The sequence below is a fragment of the Diceros bicornis genome, chromosome 7 (genome assembly GCF_020826845.1).
Source record: "Diceros bicornis minor isolate mBicDic1 chromosome 7, mDicBic1.mat.cur, whole genome shotgun sequence".
Classification (NCBI taxonomy): domain Eukaryota; kingdom Metazoa; phylum Chordata; class Mammalia; order Perissodactyla; family Rhinocerotidae; genus Diceros; species Diceros bicornis.
This window is the reverse complement of record NC_080746.1, coordinates 18,477,634-18,495,429: the sequence shown is the minus strand read 5'-3', so window position 1 is coordinate 18,495,429 and position 17,796 is coordinate 18,477,634. Positions and strand designations below refer to the sequence as shown.

Below are 17,796 nucleotides of genomic sequence, written 5' to 3'. Positions count from 1 at the left end.
CGTCCCACATACAGCAGCTGGAAGGATGTGCAACTATGACATACAACTATCTACTGGGGCTTTGGGGGGAAAATAAATAAATAAATAAAATTAAAAAAAAAAAGATGTATTGGTTGTTGTATAGACTTAACTCTTCGAGGTCCTCTCACTGCATCCCCTTCATCTCACCATACAGACGAATAAGTAGGACTTCTCTTCTCCTACAGGTTTTTGTAGACTACATTCAGCCCAAGGACCCCAGCAATGGGCAGATGTACCAGAAGACTTTGCTGGGAGTAATCCTGAATATCTCCTGCTTATTAAAGACTCCGGGTGTAGTAGAAAATCATGGCTACTTCCTGACTCCATCTCGTTCCAGTCCCCAGGAGATAAAAGTCCAAGAGGCCAACATCCATCAGGTGGAACTGTTTGCCAGTGTATCCCAGCCCCCTGATCTTAGATTAAGCAGAGTTTCCTCAGGAAGCAGATGCAGATAAGGCTGCTTAAGCCTCTTTGGGAAAGCAGATTTATCTGGTTGGCTCTCTACCATAATCGTGTAAAGAAATTGCCCTCTTTTTAGCATGCACCAAGAGCAGAGGATAAACCTTTGCGTGGTTTAAGAATAAGCTGCCGCTGTTCTTTGCCCTGTGCTGTAGCACAGCCACTTCCTCTCAACCTGGTTCTTCTATTCTTCCAAGCTATTTCTTATAACTTTAGCTCCTAAAATCTTCTGACTGAACTCTAGCTTATAAACCAGTTTTTTCCCCCTTTCCCTCCTTCCACCTATGTCTTCTCTATTTGGGCTTCTTAGCATAAATTATAGTAGAGGTCTGGCCAACATGATGCAGTAAATGGTTGAATTGGGAATAGTTTAAATCTCCCATCATCACAACTCTCTAAAGCAGGGGTTGGCAAATTACAGCAATAGCCATATCCAGCCTGCCACCTGTTTTTGTAAATAGTTTTATTGAACACAACCATGCCCATTTGTATATGTATTGTTTGTGGCTTGATTTCATGCCACAGTGTTACAGTTGAATAGTTGCTACAGAGACCATATGGCATGCAAAGCCGAAAATATTTATCATCTGGCACTTTGCAGAAAGAGTTTACGGACCCCTACTCTAAAGCTATGTAAATGCTATCAGCAGTTTGGCAGCTTATCAAGAAATCTCTCATAAGTGCCCAGAAATTTTTTTTTTAACTGGAGGATAAGGCACAGGGAAAGTGAGGGAAAATATTAGGATTAGCATATTTTTGGAAATTGCCAGTGGCTAAGGTTTGGGAGTAACAAATATTAGGATTGTGAAACTGGAATGTTCTGTGGTTGTGTTTTCTGGTTAAACAGTTCATGGCTCAGTTTCATGAAAAGATCTACCAGATGCTGAAGAACTTACTCCAGCTCTCTCCAGAAACCAAACACTGTATCTTGTCCTGGCTTGGAAACTGTTTGCATGCAAATGCAGGCCGCACCAAGATTTGGGCCAATCAGATGCCAGAAATCTTCTTCCAAATGTATGCCTCGGATGCCTTCTTTCTGAATCTGGGTGCTGCTCTCCTGAAGCTATGCCAGCCATTTTGCAAACCCAGATCCTCTCGGCTCCTTACCTTTAATCCCACTTACTGTGCCCTGAAGGAGTTGAATGATGAAGAAAGAAAAATAAAAAATGTACACATGAGAGGTAGGGGGCAACTGGACTTCTCAAAACTGTGTCTGTGTGTGTGTGTGTGTGTGTGTGTGTGTAAGTAACATCTAAGGTATTCACTTCCTTATCCTTTTTCACAAAGGTGTGCTTTCTCAAGGTGAGGCAGAAAGAAGAGCTACTATAAATTTTAAAAAGACAGACTTTTAAAAAAAAGTGGTAGCTTTTAGCTGGTGTGCTTCAGTGAGACCTTTTCTCAGAATTTGGCAGCCTTGGGTATTCATTCATTCATTCTTTATAAAAATGAATAAAACACAGCCCCTCCCTTTTTGAACTCAAAGGCTCCAGCAGAAGGCAGATATATTAACATAATCATAATATGGTATAGGGCTAAGCTACAGGAGCACAGAGGAGGGAGTGAGTAATAATTTCTGCAGAAGTTGGAGGTCTTCATAGCTGAATCTTGAAAGATGAGTTGGGTTTATCAGACAAAGGAGTGAAAGAAAGAGTCCCTTTATACGGAGGAAATAACAAGTATAAAGATACAAAGCTATGGAAAAGCTTGACTGAGGAAAAGTGAGAAGCTCAGTGTGGCTAGAGCAAGGGGTAGGTGGGGGAAGGGGTATGGGAATTGACAGGAAATGAGTCTGGGGAGGAAGATTAGGGCCAGATTGGAGAAAACTCGAACAATACAGAAAAGTGAAAAGAAGAAAGTCACTCATAATTCTACCAGTAAAAATGCATCACTCTTAATTTTGGTTTATTTCCTCCTAGTTTCATAACTCTTATAAAAGTAATACATGCTCAAAGCAAATAATCTTAAATACAGAAAAGCACAAAATAGATACAAATGATCCATTGTCTATCACTTAGAAAAATCTACAGTGTTATCTATCATTCCTTTTAATTTTTGGTGATTTCTTGGTCAAGCTAAAGAGATTTAACTGCATTTCTGGAGACAGTGAGATGCCAAAAGACATTTTTAGACAAGGGAGTGGTAATGTGACAGGATTTGTTTTTAAGAAGATATTAACTAAAGGAAAAGAAGATATCACTGGTAGTCATATGGAAGTTGAACTAGAGTAAGAGCACACTGGAGACCAAGATAGATGTCTGTGGCAAGCCATTTACTGTTCGTTTTAACTTCTTTTGAGGTTTGGACAAAGAAACCTGTTTGATCCCAGCTGTGCAGGAGCCGAAGTTTCCCCAGAACTACAACCTTGTAACAGAGAACCTTGTCCTGACAGAGTACACCTTGTACTTGGGATTTCACAGGTAACCAACTATTTAGTCGTGTTGATAACCAGCAGGTTGAAAGTGAGTGTTACAGATATAATCTCTCACTTTATTTTGAAGGCTCACATTAGGATCTAGTAGGAAAAGGGCATTATATGCATTTATTTGTGTTTACATGAATTGGCTTTGTCCAAATAACTTGAATTTATTTTTCATTTTTGACCTGTTAAACTTCTTTAAATTAAAGACACTAATATTTTTCTTTAACCTTGCAAATTTTTAAATCACTATCTTCCTGTTGTCATCTATGAACGTGGAATTGTTTTCATTTAACATTTCACTTTGTGCTCTTACATTTTCATTACTTGTTACTCCTGATGAAAAAAGACCAAGCTTTACTCTCTAGTGGAGAGACAAAATTGGCAAAATTAAAGAAATGTTTATAAGAGATTCCAATAAGATCAGTAGGACCACAAAAGATCTATGTATCAAAGATAAAGAGGATTCTAGAAGTGTGAAGATTTGAGAACTAGAGTGTATGACTTCCAAAAATGGTTCTGATTCTGGCTAGCCATATGTCATTCTATGATTTTTTTTCCCCCTCTGATTTAGCTGAGTCTGACTACAAGTATAAATAAGAGGAGGAAATGGCTACTCACTCATAGTTATAGTCTATAAGAAGGGATAGCAATTTTTTTTTTTGAGGAAGATTGGCCCTGTGCTAACATCTGTTGCCAATCTTCCTCATTTTTTTTTTTCTCCCCAAAGCCCCAGCACATAAGTGTGTATCATAGTTATAGAGTTGTAGCTCTCCTATATGGGATGCTGCCTCAGCATGGTTTGATGAGTGGTGAGTAGGTCCACACCCAGGATCTGAACTGGCAAACCTCGGGCCACCTAATGGGAACGCGCAAATTTAACCGCTACGCCACTGGGCCGGCCCCAAGGATAGCAATTTTTAATGCCTTCTCAGGATACTTTAATTGACACAGCACTTTTCAAAACTCAGCAAATTTCTGGAAAAATGAAATTATATCTTTACTAGAGAGTTTTTTAATCCCTGTCATTGATATTTTAAATGAGACTAGAGATAAAATTCAGTGTATGCTTAACCTGTTCAACTGCCTAGATTCAAACACAAAAATGAATGTCATCTAGTTTCGCAGTATTGGCTCGCTAACCCTAGACATTATCTACAGGGCCAAGGAAGGTGATTTTTGACTATACACGTAGAGACAACTATTCATAACATTGAGTTATGGGTCTTCCTTTCATTAGAGGACATTTCGCTGATCCTTTGTGAAGAATAATTTAATTTTATATTAAATAACAGAGGACTGGAAGCTGTTCTTAGGTTGCGTCCCAGGTGGCTACTAGTTTATATGTGGTCATTACTAATCTGTAGTCCTTTTTCACCAGCTTTAGTTCTCTACTAACCATAGAAAGACTGTCAATATAACCACATCAAGGTACAATCATTGCACTTATGTAGTGTCAAACTATCCTGCTGGGCTTCTTGTACTTTGCCTAATAGTTATTTATTTTACATAATAACAGCCCAATCTACACTTTGCTCGACCAAGCTACTGTTCTTTGGATGGTGCATTTCAGCTGAAGGCTGCTAACTTTTCATAATTAGCTTCAATAATGTTGAATATTTGGTAACATTTTCCCAGTGCTATGCCCCAACCTCTGTCCTGTCAATCACTTTTGTGAGTGCCTTCTGTGTCATCACAATTGCAGCTCCCTACATTCTCAAAGAGAATACTAGAATAAATAAATGAGGATTTGTTTTTCTAGAACAGTCTGTACTCGACTGTCCTATATGAGCCTCCCTGACCCAGTCTCTTCTGCTTTCTTGGGGGCAGGTTACATGATCAGATGGTAAAAATCAACCAAAATCTGCATCGGCTGCAGGTTGCCTGGCGGGATGCTCAGCAAAGTTCTAGCCCTGCTGCTGACAGCCTCCGTGAGCAGTTTGAACGACTAATGACCATCTATCTTTCCACCAAGACTGCCATGACTGAGCCACAGATGCTTCAAAACTGCCTAAATTTGCAGGTGTCCATGGCTGTTCTACTAGTTCAACTGGCCATAGGCAATGAGGGCTCACAGCCGATAGAGCTAACTTTTCCTTTGCCAGATGGCTACAGCTCTTTAGCTTATGTGCCAGGTAAGCAGGCTCTCCCTTGGGAACTTCCTATTTATAGCCATCTAAGTTTAACTGGGTCACTTTGGAAGTTTAATCCTCAAAATACCCTTCCTTAGTTTTATCATTCAACTGTTTTTGGAGAAACAACTCAAACTTTTAGATAATATCTGCCATTCATAGTATTGGGGAACTGATAGCTTGTTCCTCAGCCTTATGCCCCCACTGCTCTGAATATCAGAAAATAGTCTTAAAAGGATTAAGTGCAGTCAGGGTTTTCAGAGTTGTTAGTTTCTATCATTAATATAGTTTGTTGTTCACCTTATAGAGTTATCTGTCTAACTCTCCCTGTGCTTTTCTTTTGGAAAAAAATCATCTCCTGTTGGTTAACCCAGAAGGGAGATTATGTATGTGTGTGTATCAGTGAGGGGTCGGCCGATATATACCATCAAATCAGATTCTTAATCACTGAATTCGTCATCTATTGCTGAGTAACAAATTACCCTAAAACATAGCAACATAAAACAACAAACACTCTCTCACATTTCTGTGGGTCAGGAATCCAGGAGCAACTTAGCTGCATGGTTCTGACTCTGGGTCTCTCAGGAGGTTGCAGCCAAGCTGTCAGCCCAGGGCCATAGGAATCTGAAGACTCGACCAGGAATGGAGGATCTGCTTACAAGCCTAGTCATGTGTTGTTGGCAGACCTCAGTTGCTTCCTGGCCTCTTTTCCAGGCCATACAGGTCTCTCCATAGTCCTGTTCATGATATGGCAGCTGGTTTTCCCCAGAGCAAGTGACCAAAACAGAAGCTGTAGGCTTTAATAACCTAATCATGAAAGTGACATACCGTTGCTTCTGTATGCCTCAGGGTGTATCTTCTACGCAGGAAGAATGTAGGAGGGGACACACAAGGGCAGGAATACCAGGAGGCAAGGACCATCCTGGAGACTGGTGACCACAGTCCTCTAGTGTATTCATCTATATTCAAGATTCTTCTTACATCTAAAGGGTTATTTAAAGCACAGTTATCCTTGAGCATGGAAAAAAATATATATATATATATATATATGTATATATCAGTATACTTTCTTAAATTGCACTGGTATGTTACCAATATTTTATGTCACAACTATTCTTAGATTTACTTGGATAAAAATAAAAATTGACTTACATTTAAAGGAGATTCTACATTTATTAATTTATCACCATTCCTAGTACCTATAAGACATTTGGGTTTTTTTAACCATTAAGTAAAGTGAAAGGGAGGAATTTAAATATCGCTTAGTACCAAGAGACAGATGTTTGGCTAATTCCAATGAATATTTTCTTTTTCAGAATTTTTTGCAGATAATCTGGGTGATTTCCTCATTTTTCTACGCCGCTTTGCCGATGACATCTTGGAGACATCAGCAGATTCCCTGGAACATGTCCTTAACTTTATCACCATTTTCACCGGAAGCATAGAAAGGTGAAGTGCTGAAAGCTTGGCTCTGTCACTATTTAGAGCTACAAAACATTCAGAAGACTTCTAAACCAAAAAATAAACAAGCCTGAATCATAGGGGGTTGCCCTCAGAAGTTGTGTTAACATTAACGAATCACCTGACCATCCTTATGGGTAGCCAAACATCCCACTCTTGGGAGTCATCATAAACAAAGGACTTTGCCCACAGAGAATCTGAACCTACATATAAGGTACCTGGTGGGAATTCCATTGCTAGTCTCTGGTTAAAATAGTTACCTTAATGCCAGAAACAGTACCAGTGGCAGCCAGGTGCTAATGATCTTCTAATAATTGTATAACAAAGTTTGCTCTTAAAATTCTAAGTTGGATGCACAGTCAACTTAAGTAAATACTTTCTGATCTCAAGTTTTCTCACTCATAGCTTCTAGTCCTCTTTCCCAGTGGAAGACAGTCACTGACCTGTAGAGTTGCTGCTCTGATTTTTGGTGCCTAAGCCAAAGGAAATAATGTGTGCATAGATGAAGAGTTGCTGCACAAAGAGAAGAATGATCCACAATCCCCTGAGCTGTGTCAGTGAGAAGTAGGTAGAAGCCAATCCTTCAGTAAGCAGACCTAATGAGACATCACAGGTCAACAAGTATTTATTAGGCACACGTGGTATACATTGTAAGTAATGGAGAATAATTATATCCTAGTCCTTAACCAAACTTGCCTTGTGAAAGGCAAGTTTATCACAGATGAAACTGTTAGAGAATAGTAAGCAGTAAATGCATTATTATAGAGAAGTAAACAGAAGGGCTCAGCATTAAATAAAAACTTAAGTACTCACCCTCATGCTTGGTAAGCTATGATCTCAAGAGTTGAATGGGGTACCCTGCATTACCCCCAGAAATTGACAGACTTAAAACTGCAGAATCCCATTTTTTTCCTGTAATGGTGGTGTAGGATGTTTTGACGCCTCATCTGGACAGAACAGTCATAAATTTGGAGTTAAGTTTTCTACCTTCAGCTTGCTTTCTGCCCTATGTGCAGGATGAAGAATCCCCACCTACGGGCCAAACTGGCTGAGGTATTGGAAGCAGTGATGCCCCACCTGGATCAGACCCCAAATCCCTTGGTATCCAGTGTGTTCCACCGGAAACGTGTGTTCTGCAACTTTCCCTATGCAGCCCACCTTGCAGAAGCTCTAATCAAGGTCTTTGTGGACATTGAGTTTACAGGTAAAGCAGTCTCAAACTGAGAAGCTGGAGTTTCATAGCTTGATTAGTATTTGAATGTCAGAAAAATGCCATCTGCCATCATTTATTGAATACCTACTGTGTGCCAGCCTTGATGCTAATTGCTTTTTTTACATTGTCTCATTAATTTATCTGTACAGTTCTTCCATATTCTCCCCATTTTACAAATAAGGACATGGATGCTCAAAAAGATCAAATTATTTTTCTATGTCATACAACTAAGTGGTAGAATTACATCTGTCTCACCTAAAAAAAACATACTCATCAACTTACTATATTGCTTGATAAAATCATATTCAAACAAGTTAGGCTGTCAAATTAAAACGTAGGTCTTCATTTTTCTCTGCCTCAGAATTGCAGAATAGTGGACAAGGAGACCATGTGCTGATTGAGATATTCTTTTATCTTTTCCAGACTGTCTCGCTAACAGTCTGATCATTAGATTAAGAATAACAGCAGGCAACATTCCCTTTCTCTCTTGGCCTTTTGAGATCTAACCCTAAGATGCTGTATTGAGTAAAGAGCACCCCATCTTCACCAGTAAACAAGATATGTTAAGCAGTTATTTAAGACCTTTTTTAAAGGGGATGTCCTACCATCCAATGATAAATGTAATTAGCATTTAAGAGGCATTTAGCATCTTACTGACTCCCTTTCCATATTTGGATTTTGGCTTTGTCACTTGCTCACCTCTGAGCCTTGGCTTCCTCATCTGTAAAATGGGTTGAAGTGATGACTAAGTGAGATAGTGCATGTAAATCTTCATAATACATCAGATGTTGCACAATAAATCACTGTAATTATCTCATTGTATGTATTATAGTTCATGTTTTGTTTCTGAGGAAGTGGAAGTTGAGAAAGCTTAAGAGACTTGTATTAAGTGGAGCCGGAAGGAAAACCTAGGTCTTCTGATTCCAAATCCCGTGTTCTTCCTTGATTATATGACCCAGCCTGTAGAGCTCTAGTGGTACCTTTGGTGTGTCAAAAGTAGTGTAGGCCTCCGACTTTTGGCTCCTGACATTTTTCAGAGTGATCAAGAACTAGTTGGCTACACAGTTGGGATGTTATCTATGAAGAATGTGAGGATTACTTAGTATCCCATTCTGCACATGGCTGTCATTGCCACAGTGGCCAGCTCAGAGACCTCATTCAAAGTCTGATAAGTACTCCACATTTGGATATGGAAGCATTTGTTTCCCTTGGCTTTTATTGTATAGCTTCATCGTCAGCCTTTTCTGTGTAAGGTGTCTTTTACATCTGCCTCCCTCTTGTTCTGTCAGTCAGGAAATAAGCAAACACTTGGCTAAAAATCTGGGCCTTTATAAACTCCCAGGGCAGATTTTGCCAGTAGCCTTGACACATCCAGAATAAAAGAATGGCTACACGTAGATATTAGCTCTTACTGTCTCTCCGATTGCTGCTCTTACCTTACTACAGGAGACCCCCATCAATTTGAACAGAAGTTTAATTACCGTCGTCCCATGTATCCCATCCTCAGGTACATGTGGGGAACAGATACCTATCGAGAGAGCATTAAGGTGAGAGAGTTTTTGGTGAAACCAAAACTGAGTTATCTGAGTGTTGCTTCAGATAAGCCCCAGTGAGTTGTGGTTCAGTACTGAAATGGTTTTCTATTGGGTTGGGACTTACAGGATTTGGCTGACTATGCCTCTAAGAATTTAGAAGCCATGAATCCCCCACTTTTCCTTCGCTTTCTTAACCTGCTAATGAACGATGCCATCTTCCTTTTGGATGAAGCCATACAGGTAAAAAAAAAAACAAAAACAAAAAACAGATTTAACTGTCTCTATACCATCAAATCATGATCAGTGCATACTTTTTTTTTTTTTTTTTTGGTGAGGAAGATTAGCCCTGAGCTAACATCTGTTGCCAATCCTCCTCTTTTTATGCTGAGGAAGATTGGGCCTGGGCTAACATCCATGCCCGTCTTCCTCGACTTTATATGGGATGCCACCACAGCATGGCTTGACAAGTGGTGCGTCGGTGTGCGCCTGGGATCTGAACCTGCGAACACTGGGCTGTGGAAGCAGGGCTTAACCACTACGCCACTGGGCCGGCCCCAATGAGTCCCCAATAAGTACATACTTTTTACCTGTTAATCATAATAGAGCAATCCTTATGCCCCTAGTACCAGTCTGGGACACCAAAAATTTGCGAGTAGTAGTGTACCACCAACTCTGGCATTACAGAGCTTGATAGGTATTGTTCCATTAGAGACCAAGATCAAGGGTCTTGGAAGCTTCATGAGCTAGGATGATACTTTGGCAGACAGTGGAAAAGAAGTCTGATGGGGCCAAACTAAGGTTCACTGGCAGAACTAGTCAAGCCAGCACCCTGAAAGAAGTCAAAAGGATCTTGCGTTTGGTCAGTGACTTGCAACCTTTTTCCATCCCATTCCAACCTTTTTGCATCAGTAGCAGTGGCTCACTAGGGCAATGATTCTTCTCCCTCTCTCCTAAAAGATTCTGATTTTTGTACTACTACTTGAAAAAAAAATCTCTGGTCTTGGTTATTTTTTCATATAATGACTCCAAGTCATCAATATTCTTTATCTATCTCACTGCCTCCCATCTTTTTTTTAAAGTGTGTGTGTGAGGAAGATCGGCCCTGAGCTAACATCTGCCAATCGTCCTCTTTTTGCTGAGGAGGACTGGCCCTGGGCTAACGTCCATGCCCGTCTTCCTCCACTTTACATGGGACGCTACCACAGCATGGCTTGCCGAGCAGTGTGTCGGTGCGCGCCCGGGATCCGAACCGGTGAACCCCGGGCCGCCGCAGCGGAGCGCGCGCCCCTACCCACTTGCGCCACCAGCCTGGCCCTGCCTCCCAAATCTTTAGCTGTATTTGAAACATGAGTTGCACGAAGTGTACACTGGGTGCGTCTCGGCTCCAGTGTGTCATATCCTTAGCCATCCCTTATGGAGCTGCTTATTGCTCCTATAAAAGCTTCCCTAATCTGCGACAGGTGTAAGATAGATAAGGCAGTGACCCAAAGGGCGACGAAGCAGGTAAATAGTGAGGGTAGCCTGTTGGACCGCCACAAGCTCCTCGTATTGATTAGCAATACCTTCGTAACTTTATATTTAATTTGTGAGAAAAGTTTCTTGCTTTTTTCATAATACTATACTTTAAGATTTTAAAATAGATTTTCTTAGAAAACAAGAACAAGTCTTGTAATAAAAAGACCCTTCTAAGCAAGAGCCGTGTGACACAAAGAATAACACAGGTGGCATTTTCATGAGACCGTAAGTTTAACACATAGTTTGCTATAACAGCAAGAATGATGAGAGGTAGAGGGTTTTAAATATGGTTTTCCTTCCAGACATCTTGCGTATTTGGTAAAGCTTTGCTTTTTGATAAGTGGTTTTTAGGTTTTTTTTTTTTTTCATCTTTTAGGAAAGATTTGGCCTGTTTTTCACTCTAGCCTGTTTGTTTTTGCCTAGGTTTCATATATTATACTGTTTATCATCCTTTCTATTTCACAGACCTTAATATTTCTAGGAGAATTACCCATAAGTCTACCCAGGGTGAAATAAATCTACAGGGAGACACAATTTCTTTTTCTTTTTTCCTACAATTTCTTTTTAAGCTTCAGCTCTATGCTGAGAAATAAAGGCTCATGTCTCTTGTGTAGTCCCTGATTTCCCTAGCTTAGTGGACTAGATTTTAAATAGGACCTCTTAAATATTATCTTCCCTTCAACTATACTTTCTTCTCTGGTATGTTCCACCTCTGGTTTCTGTAGTATTTGAGCAAGATAAAGATTCAACAGATTGAGAAGGACCGAGGTGAATGGGATAGTCTGACTCCAGAAGCCCGCCGAGAGAAGGAGGCTGGCCTACAGATGTTTGGACAGCTGGCACGTTTCCATAACATCATGTCCAATGAAACAATTGGTACCCTTGCCTTTCTAACATCAGGTAAGGACACAAAGCACTGCTTTCCCAAAAATGCAAGGGTCAAGATCAGCTTCGTTTGATCAGCCCAGCTGAAACTAAGAATTTAGATTCTGATGACAGTATCCTCCACAGTCTGAGAGGGAAGTGAATCACTATAGAAGCTTCAAGAAGAATGCTGATGCCCGTTTTTGACATGGGAATGAGGAAATAGTCACCCTCACACAGCTGCCAAAAAGCATAAGTTGGTATAATTTTTCTTCAGGACAAGTTAGCCATATAAATATATCTAGGGGTATGTGTGTGTTAACCTGAAAAATATTCTTGAACTCTGGTTAAATGTAGTAGATCAAACAAAGACATTTATCTCCATCTAGAGCTTCACTGTCCAATTCAGTAGCCACTTGCCACATGTGGCTATCAAGCATTTAAAATGTGGCTAGTCTGAATTGAGATATGCTGTAAGTATAAAATACACACTGCAAGATGTAGTATTTAAAAAAGAATGTAAAATATTTCATTAATAATTTTTTATATTGATTACATATGAAATGACAACCAAGGATCACTGGACATTTGAAGAAATACTCTAATGTGAAACACAGATAATAGATGAAAACTTTTTTAAAAACTTCATAATCTCAAAGGGATAAGAGAAGTTACAGTATCCATGAAACAAGAACAAAGAGGCAATAAAAAGGATTATTCAAAAAACAAAGAGCGGGCCAGCCCCACGGCTTGGCCGTTAATTGCGTGTGCTCCGCTGCTGGCAGCCCAGGTTCGGATCCCGGGCGCACACCGACGCACCGCTTCTCCGGCTATGCTGAGGCCGCGTCCCACATACAGCAACTAGAAGGATGTACAGCTATGACATACACTATCTACTGGGGTTTTGGGGGAAAAATAAATAAATAAAATTAAAAAAAAAAAAAAGAGCTCTCAGGTGTTGAAAATATGACTTCAGAAATTTTTAAAAGTCAATAGAGGGGCTGGCCCCGTGGCTTAGCGGTTGGGTGCGTGCACTCTGCTACTGGTGGCCCAGGTTCAGATCCCAGGCGCGCACCAACGCACTGCTTGTCCGGCCATGCTGAGGTGGCGTCCCACATACGGCAACTAGAAGGATGTGCAACTGTAACATACAACTATCTACTGGGGCTTTGGGGAGAAAAGGGGGAAGAAAAGGAGGAGGATTGGCAATAGATGTTAGCTCAGGGCCGGTCTTCCTCAGCAAAAAGAGGAGGATTGGCACGGATGTTAGCTCAGGGCTGATCTTCCTCAAAAAAAAAAAAAAAGTCAATAGAAAGATTAGAAGATAAATTCAAAGAACTCTTCCATGAAAGTAAAACAGAGGGAAAAAGAGATGGAAATTAGAAGAGAGAGGATGAGAAAATAAAGGATCAATCTAGGAAATCTCCAAAGAGAAAAATGGAGGAGAGGAAATGACTAAAGAAATAATACCAAAAAATTCCCAAAGACTAAAAGTCTCTCAAGTGGAGGGAGCCACCAAGAACCTAGCACAGGGAATTTTTTTAAAACCCACTCGAAGGTATATCATTATGACATTTCAGAAAATCAGGGTAAAGAGAAGATCCTAAAAGGTCCCAGAGAAAAATCAGGTCATGTACAATGGTTTAAGTATCAAAATGTCTTTGAATTTCACAACAGTGACATTTTGAAGCTGGAACACATTCCTGATACAAAATATTTTTTCAGCCTAGAATCTTACAGGCAGCCAAGCTGTCAATTCTATTTGAGAGTAAAATATAAGAACATTTTCAGACGTGAAGATACCGTATTTACTTCCATTGTACCCTTTCTTAAGAAGCTACAAAAAGATATACTCCATCAAAATGAAAGTAAACCCAGGAGGAAGATGGAATCCCATAAGAGATGCAAAGGAATTTCCCAGGGTAATGGTAGAAGGAGCTTGTGTGACCACCACCAGCAGGCCTGTGGAGCAAGGTCCAGATTGGCGTGACAGATGGAAGCTTCCAGAAAGAACATTTCCAAAAAATACAGAACTGTTAGAAATGATCCTGTTGAGAGTTTTAAATTTCTGGTGGAGTTTAGAAAGATTTAGTGATAGGTACTCTGAAAATAAATAAACAAAAAAACCCAAAAAGTTGTATTAAAAAGTATATATATTACTTTATATGTATAATCATTAGGATACTACATGGCTCTGCTATGAATGATATTTACATAATCTTAATTATTTAACCAAAGATTTGATTATATATTGGGGGGATCTGTATTTGGGGAAGAGGGGCAGAAAATAAGAGCTAAACTCTCATCAGATAATGACTAAAATTGAAAAATCAAGAACCAGCAGTAGTACTAAGCAAGGCTTATCATACTATTTGGCTTGTTAAACTTGGCAAGTATTAATTTATTTTTTTTAATTTTTGGCCTGTGACCTAGCAGTTCTGTATAAATTCGTTGTAAGGAAGTAATAAGTCTACAAGATATGTACACAGTGAAGTTCGTCAGTAAGTGAAATAATTATAATAGGAAAGAATTGAAAACAACATAATGTCCAACAATAAAGATATTGAACACTTGAAATATGGCTAGTATGACTGAGGAACCAAATAGTTTATCATGTGGCTAGTGGCTACTGTGTTGGACAGCACAGGGACTTATATTTACTGAAATGGTAAGATATTTATGATATAGTTAATGAAAAAAGTAAGTTAGTGAAAAGTAAGTAAATAAAAATATGTACAATATGATAATCATTTTGTTTTAAAGATGTATGTGTGTGTAAGTATGGACAGAAAAGCTAGAAGGATATATTAGCAAAATGTTAGCGGTTTATTTCTGCAGGTGGTAGTTTTTGTATTTTATTTGTTTGCCGTTGCTTGTCTATATTTTCTAATACTACTGCAATGAAAATGTATTATTTATGTAATTAAAGAAATAATAGTCCCCAGAGGTTTCCAAGTAAAACTCTAAGACATAATAAGTAAAAAATTGCTAATAGATTGAATTTTCATAGGCTTTGGCTTTTTTTCCAGAGATCAAATCACTCTTTGTGCATCCTTTCCTGGCTGAGCGTATCATTTCCATGCTGAACTACTTCCTGCAGCACCTGGTTGGCCCCAAGATGGGGGCCTTAAAAGTCAAAGACTTCAGTGAATTTGACTTCAAACCCCAGCAGCTTGTATCGGACATCTGCACCATCTACTTAAATCTTGGGTATCTGAGATTTAAATGGGGCAAGCGAGAGGGGATGCTAATGTTTTCATTTGGGGTTTTGATAATGGAATAACTATTTGGTAATTATGTGGAATAGAAAAAAAATGGTTTATTTCTAGTTGGTTGATGAAGGAGTCTTCTGTAGTTTTCTTTTTATTTATTTATTTATTTTATAAAGACATAGTCTTATTTTTTTTTTTCTTTCCTCCCAAAGCCCCAGTAGATAGCTGTATGTCATAGTTGCACATCCTTCTAGTTGCTGTATGTGGGACGCGGCCTCAGCATGGCCGGAGAAGCGGTGCGTCGGTGCGCGCCCGGGATCCGAACCGGGGCCGCCCCTGTAGTTTTAAATAATGAGATTGTGTGTGATCTGTGGGACGTTATTTAGAATTTCCAACATTCTGCCCTGATCTGTGCAAAGATAAACTTTACTGGTTTACCATAGTTTGGAAAAGCACTATTCTTTTAAGGCCACAGGATACTTGATAGACTTCCTCCCTAAAAATTAGAAGAAATCTTTCATATCAAAAGAACATTCAGGGCCGGCCCCGTGGCTTAGCGGTTAAGTGCGTGTGCTCCGCTGCTGGCGGCCCGGGTTCGGATCCCGGGTGCGCACCGCTGCACCACTTCTCCGGCCATGCTGAGGCCGCGTCCCACATACAGCAACTAGAAGGATGTGCAGCTGTGGCATACAACTATCTACTGGGGCTTTGGGGGATAAATAAATAAATAAATTTTTTTTAAAATAAATAAAAAGAACATTCATGGCATATAAGTGATGGGGACCCTTGTTCCTTAACCCATTCTTTATCTCCCTCGTTGACCTGTTCTCTGGTGCTCTTTCTTTCTGATGCTGACCCTCCAGGGATGAGGAGAATTTTTGTGCCACTGTGCCCAAGGATGGACGCTCCTATTCCCCAACTCTCTTTGCACAGACAGTCCGAGTCTTGAAGAAAATAAATAAGCCGGGGAATATGATTGTGGCTTTCAGCAACTTAGCAGAGAGAATCAAGGTGAGGAGGAAGCTAATTTGTTTATTAACACATTCAATAAAAATCACATTGTTGACCCTATTTCAGGGTCAAAAAGAGCATTGCCTTGAAAAAATATAAACAAATGATTTTCCCTGGTCAGTCAATAACTAGAACTACCGTATTCTTAATACTAGTCTTTTTGACATGAGGGTGAGAACAGAAAATTGCTTTAAGAAGCTTCTACTAGAAGAGAAGAATGTATAGATTTTTGTAGGCTATTGTCATGAAAATTTTTCTGCACAGTGTTACCAATAGATTTGAAAATCTACAATGCTAATACAGAAGGACTTTTTAGAGTAGAATTCAAGATTAGTAGTCTTTAGTCTTTGATTTTTATGGATTTTCTCTGTTCTCTATATTTGTAGTTGGTATTTGGCTTATATGGGAATAGCCATACATTTTAAAGATTAAAATACTATGTTGTATTCAGCTAGTCCCTTTGGTTGGAGTATGACAGAGCTCCATTAGCAGTTATGAAGAAGGAAAAGTTATGGCACAGAGTCTAATAAAAACGTTCCTTATTGATTTATTTTTTTGTTTATTGCAGTAACATTGGTTTATAACATTGTAAAAATTTCACTGAGTTATTTTTCTTTTTTTTTTTGTGAGGAGATCAGCCCTGTGCTAACATCCGCCAATCCTCCTCTTTTTTTTTTTTTGCTGAGGAAGACGGCCCTGGGCTAACATCTGTGCCCATCTTCCTCCACTTTATATGGGACGCCGCCACAGCATGGCTTGCCAAGCAGTGCGTCGGTGCGCGCCCGGGATCCGAACCAGCGAACCCCAGGCCGCCGCAGCGGAGCGCGCGCACTTAACCGCTTGCGCCACCGGGCCGGCCCCTTCACTGAGTTATTTATTGAGTTGGGCTTCATCTTTGCCTAGCGCTTAGCCAGATGAGTGCCTGAGGAGCTAGAGTCATGAAGGAATCAAATGTTGAAGCCACCTTTAAATTCCTACACCTGTTTGTACCTAAAACCGGAAACTGCTTTTCATACACAGACTTCATGAGTGACTCTGTAATTATGCAAATAATAACCCTCCCACCCCCATCCCTTTTTGAATTATGACATTTACAAAAGGACTGTTGCCAAAAGGATGTTGTATGTGATGTGTTTCTTTTCCTGTTAACACTTAAACCCATTTCCAGTTATGACTGCTAGCAACTGAGCCAATACTGAAGTTTCAGAGTTGGGGCTGAATGCTAAATTTGCTCCTATAATATCCATCTTGGCTTGTTTAGAAAATAAAGCTGAGAATTGTCATTGTCACTGTAAAGGATTGTACTTGACCTTTTAAGATTAAGGTATAGTCATTGAGCATTTTGCATTCACCTGCTCTGTGAATTCACCTTAACTACCAGGTGTTTGTGCTCAGTCTCTAGCAGACCTCCAACAACAGGAAGAGGAGACCTATGCAGATGCCTGTGATGAGTTCCTGGATCCCATTATGAGCACACTAATGTCTGACCCTGTGGTGCTGCCATCTTCCAGAGTCACTGTGGATAGATCCACCATTGCCAGACATTTGCTCAGGTATGCCAGCCCCAAAAACATCCTTGAGTACAGATGTATGTTTACTGTCATCTTTTTCTCCTAGATTTCCTAATACAGTACTGTGCACCCAATAGGACCCCATGTTGGTGATTTATTAATGTGTTGGGGAGGCATTTTGGTAAAGGAGTATGTCTTGATTGTTGAGGATTTAAACAACCAAAGCAAGACACCTTGTTGAGAATGCTGGCTCTAACCTTGCCTCCTCCTTCCTTAAAGAAATAATTTATATCAATATGTGTTATAAAATATGTCAACCTGGAACATAAATTGACTTGAAGATTATTTTAATTTTATTTTAGTTGTAAAAATATAAAAGATAGGCTTTTTTTAAATTCAGGTTTTACACTATATTCATCATGTGGGTTAACCCACATTCTGCTGCT

General features: G+C 39.8%; 1 protein-coding gene across 3 annotated transcripts in view; it reads left to right on the top strand.

Annotated features, from left to right (window-relative positions):
- Positions 1 to 17,796, top strand: part of UBE4A (ubiquitination factor E4A) — a 33,510-nt gene that overhangs the window by 11,968 nt on the left and 3,746 nt on the right. The window contains exons 8-19 of one of the 3 annotated variants that reach the window (XM_058545106.1): positions 207 to 398; positions 1,328 to 1,661; positions 2,777 to 2,897; positions 4,727 to 5,031; positions 6,345 to 6,477; positions 7,506 to 7,693; positions 9,149 to 9,249; positions 9,364 to 9,477; positions 11,478 to 11,652; positions 14,646 to 14,826; positions 15,692 to 15,839; positions 17,235 to 17,392. In XM_058545106.1, coding sequence (XP_058401089.1) covers positions 207 to 398; positions 1,328 to 1,661; positions 2,777 to 2,897; positions 4,727 to 5,031; positions 6,345 to 6,477; positions 7,506 to 7,693; positions 9,149 to 9,249; positions 9,364 to 9,477; positions 11,478 to 11,652; positions 14,646 to 14,826; positions 15,692 to 15,839; positions 17,235 to 17,392 — 2,150 coding nt within the window. The remainder of the gene's footprint in view (positions 1 to 206; positions 399 to 1,327; positions 1,662 to 2,776; positions 2,898 to 4,726; positions 5,032 to 6,344; positions 6,478 to 7,505; positions 7,694 to 9,148; positions 9,250 to 9,363; positions 9,478 to 11,477; positions 11,653 to 14,645; positions 14,827 to 15,691; positions 15,840 to 17,234; positions 17,393 to 17,796) is intronic. The other 2 variants (XM_058545108.1, XM_058545109.1) reach the window with 2 other exon arrangements.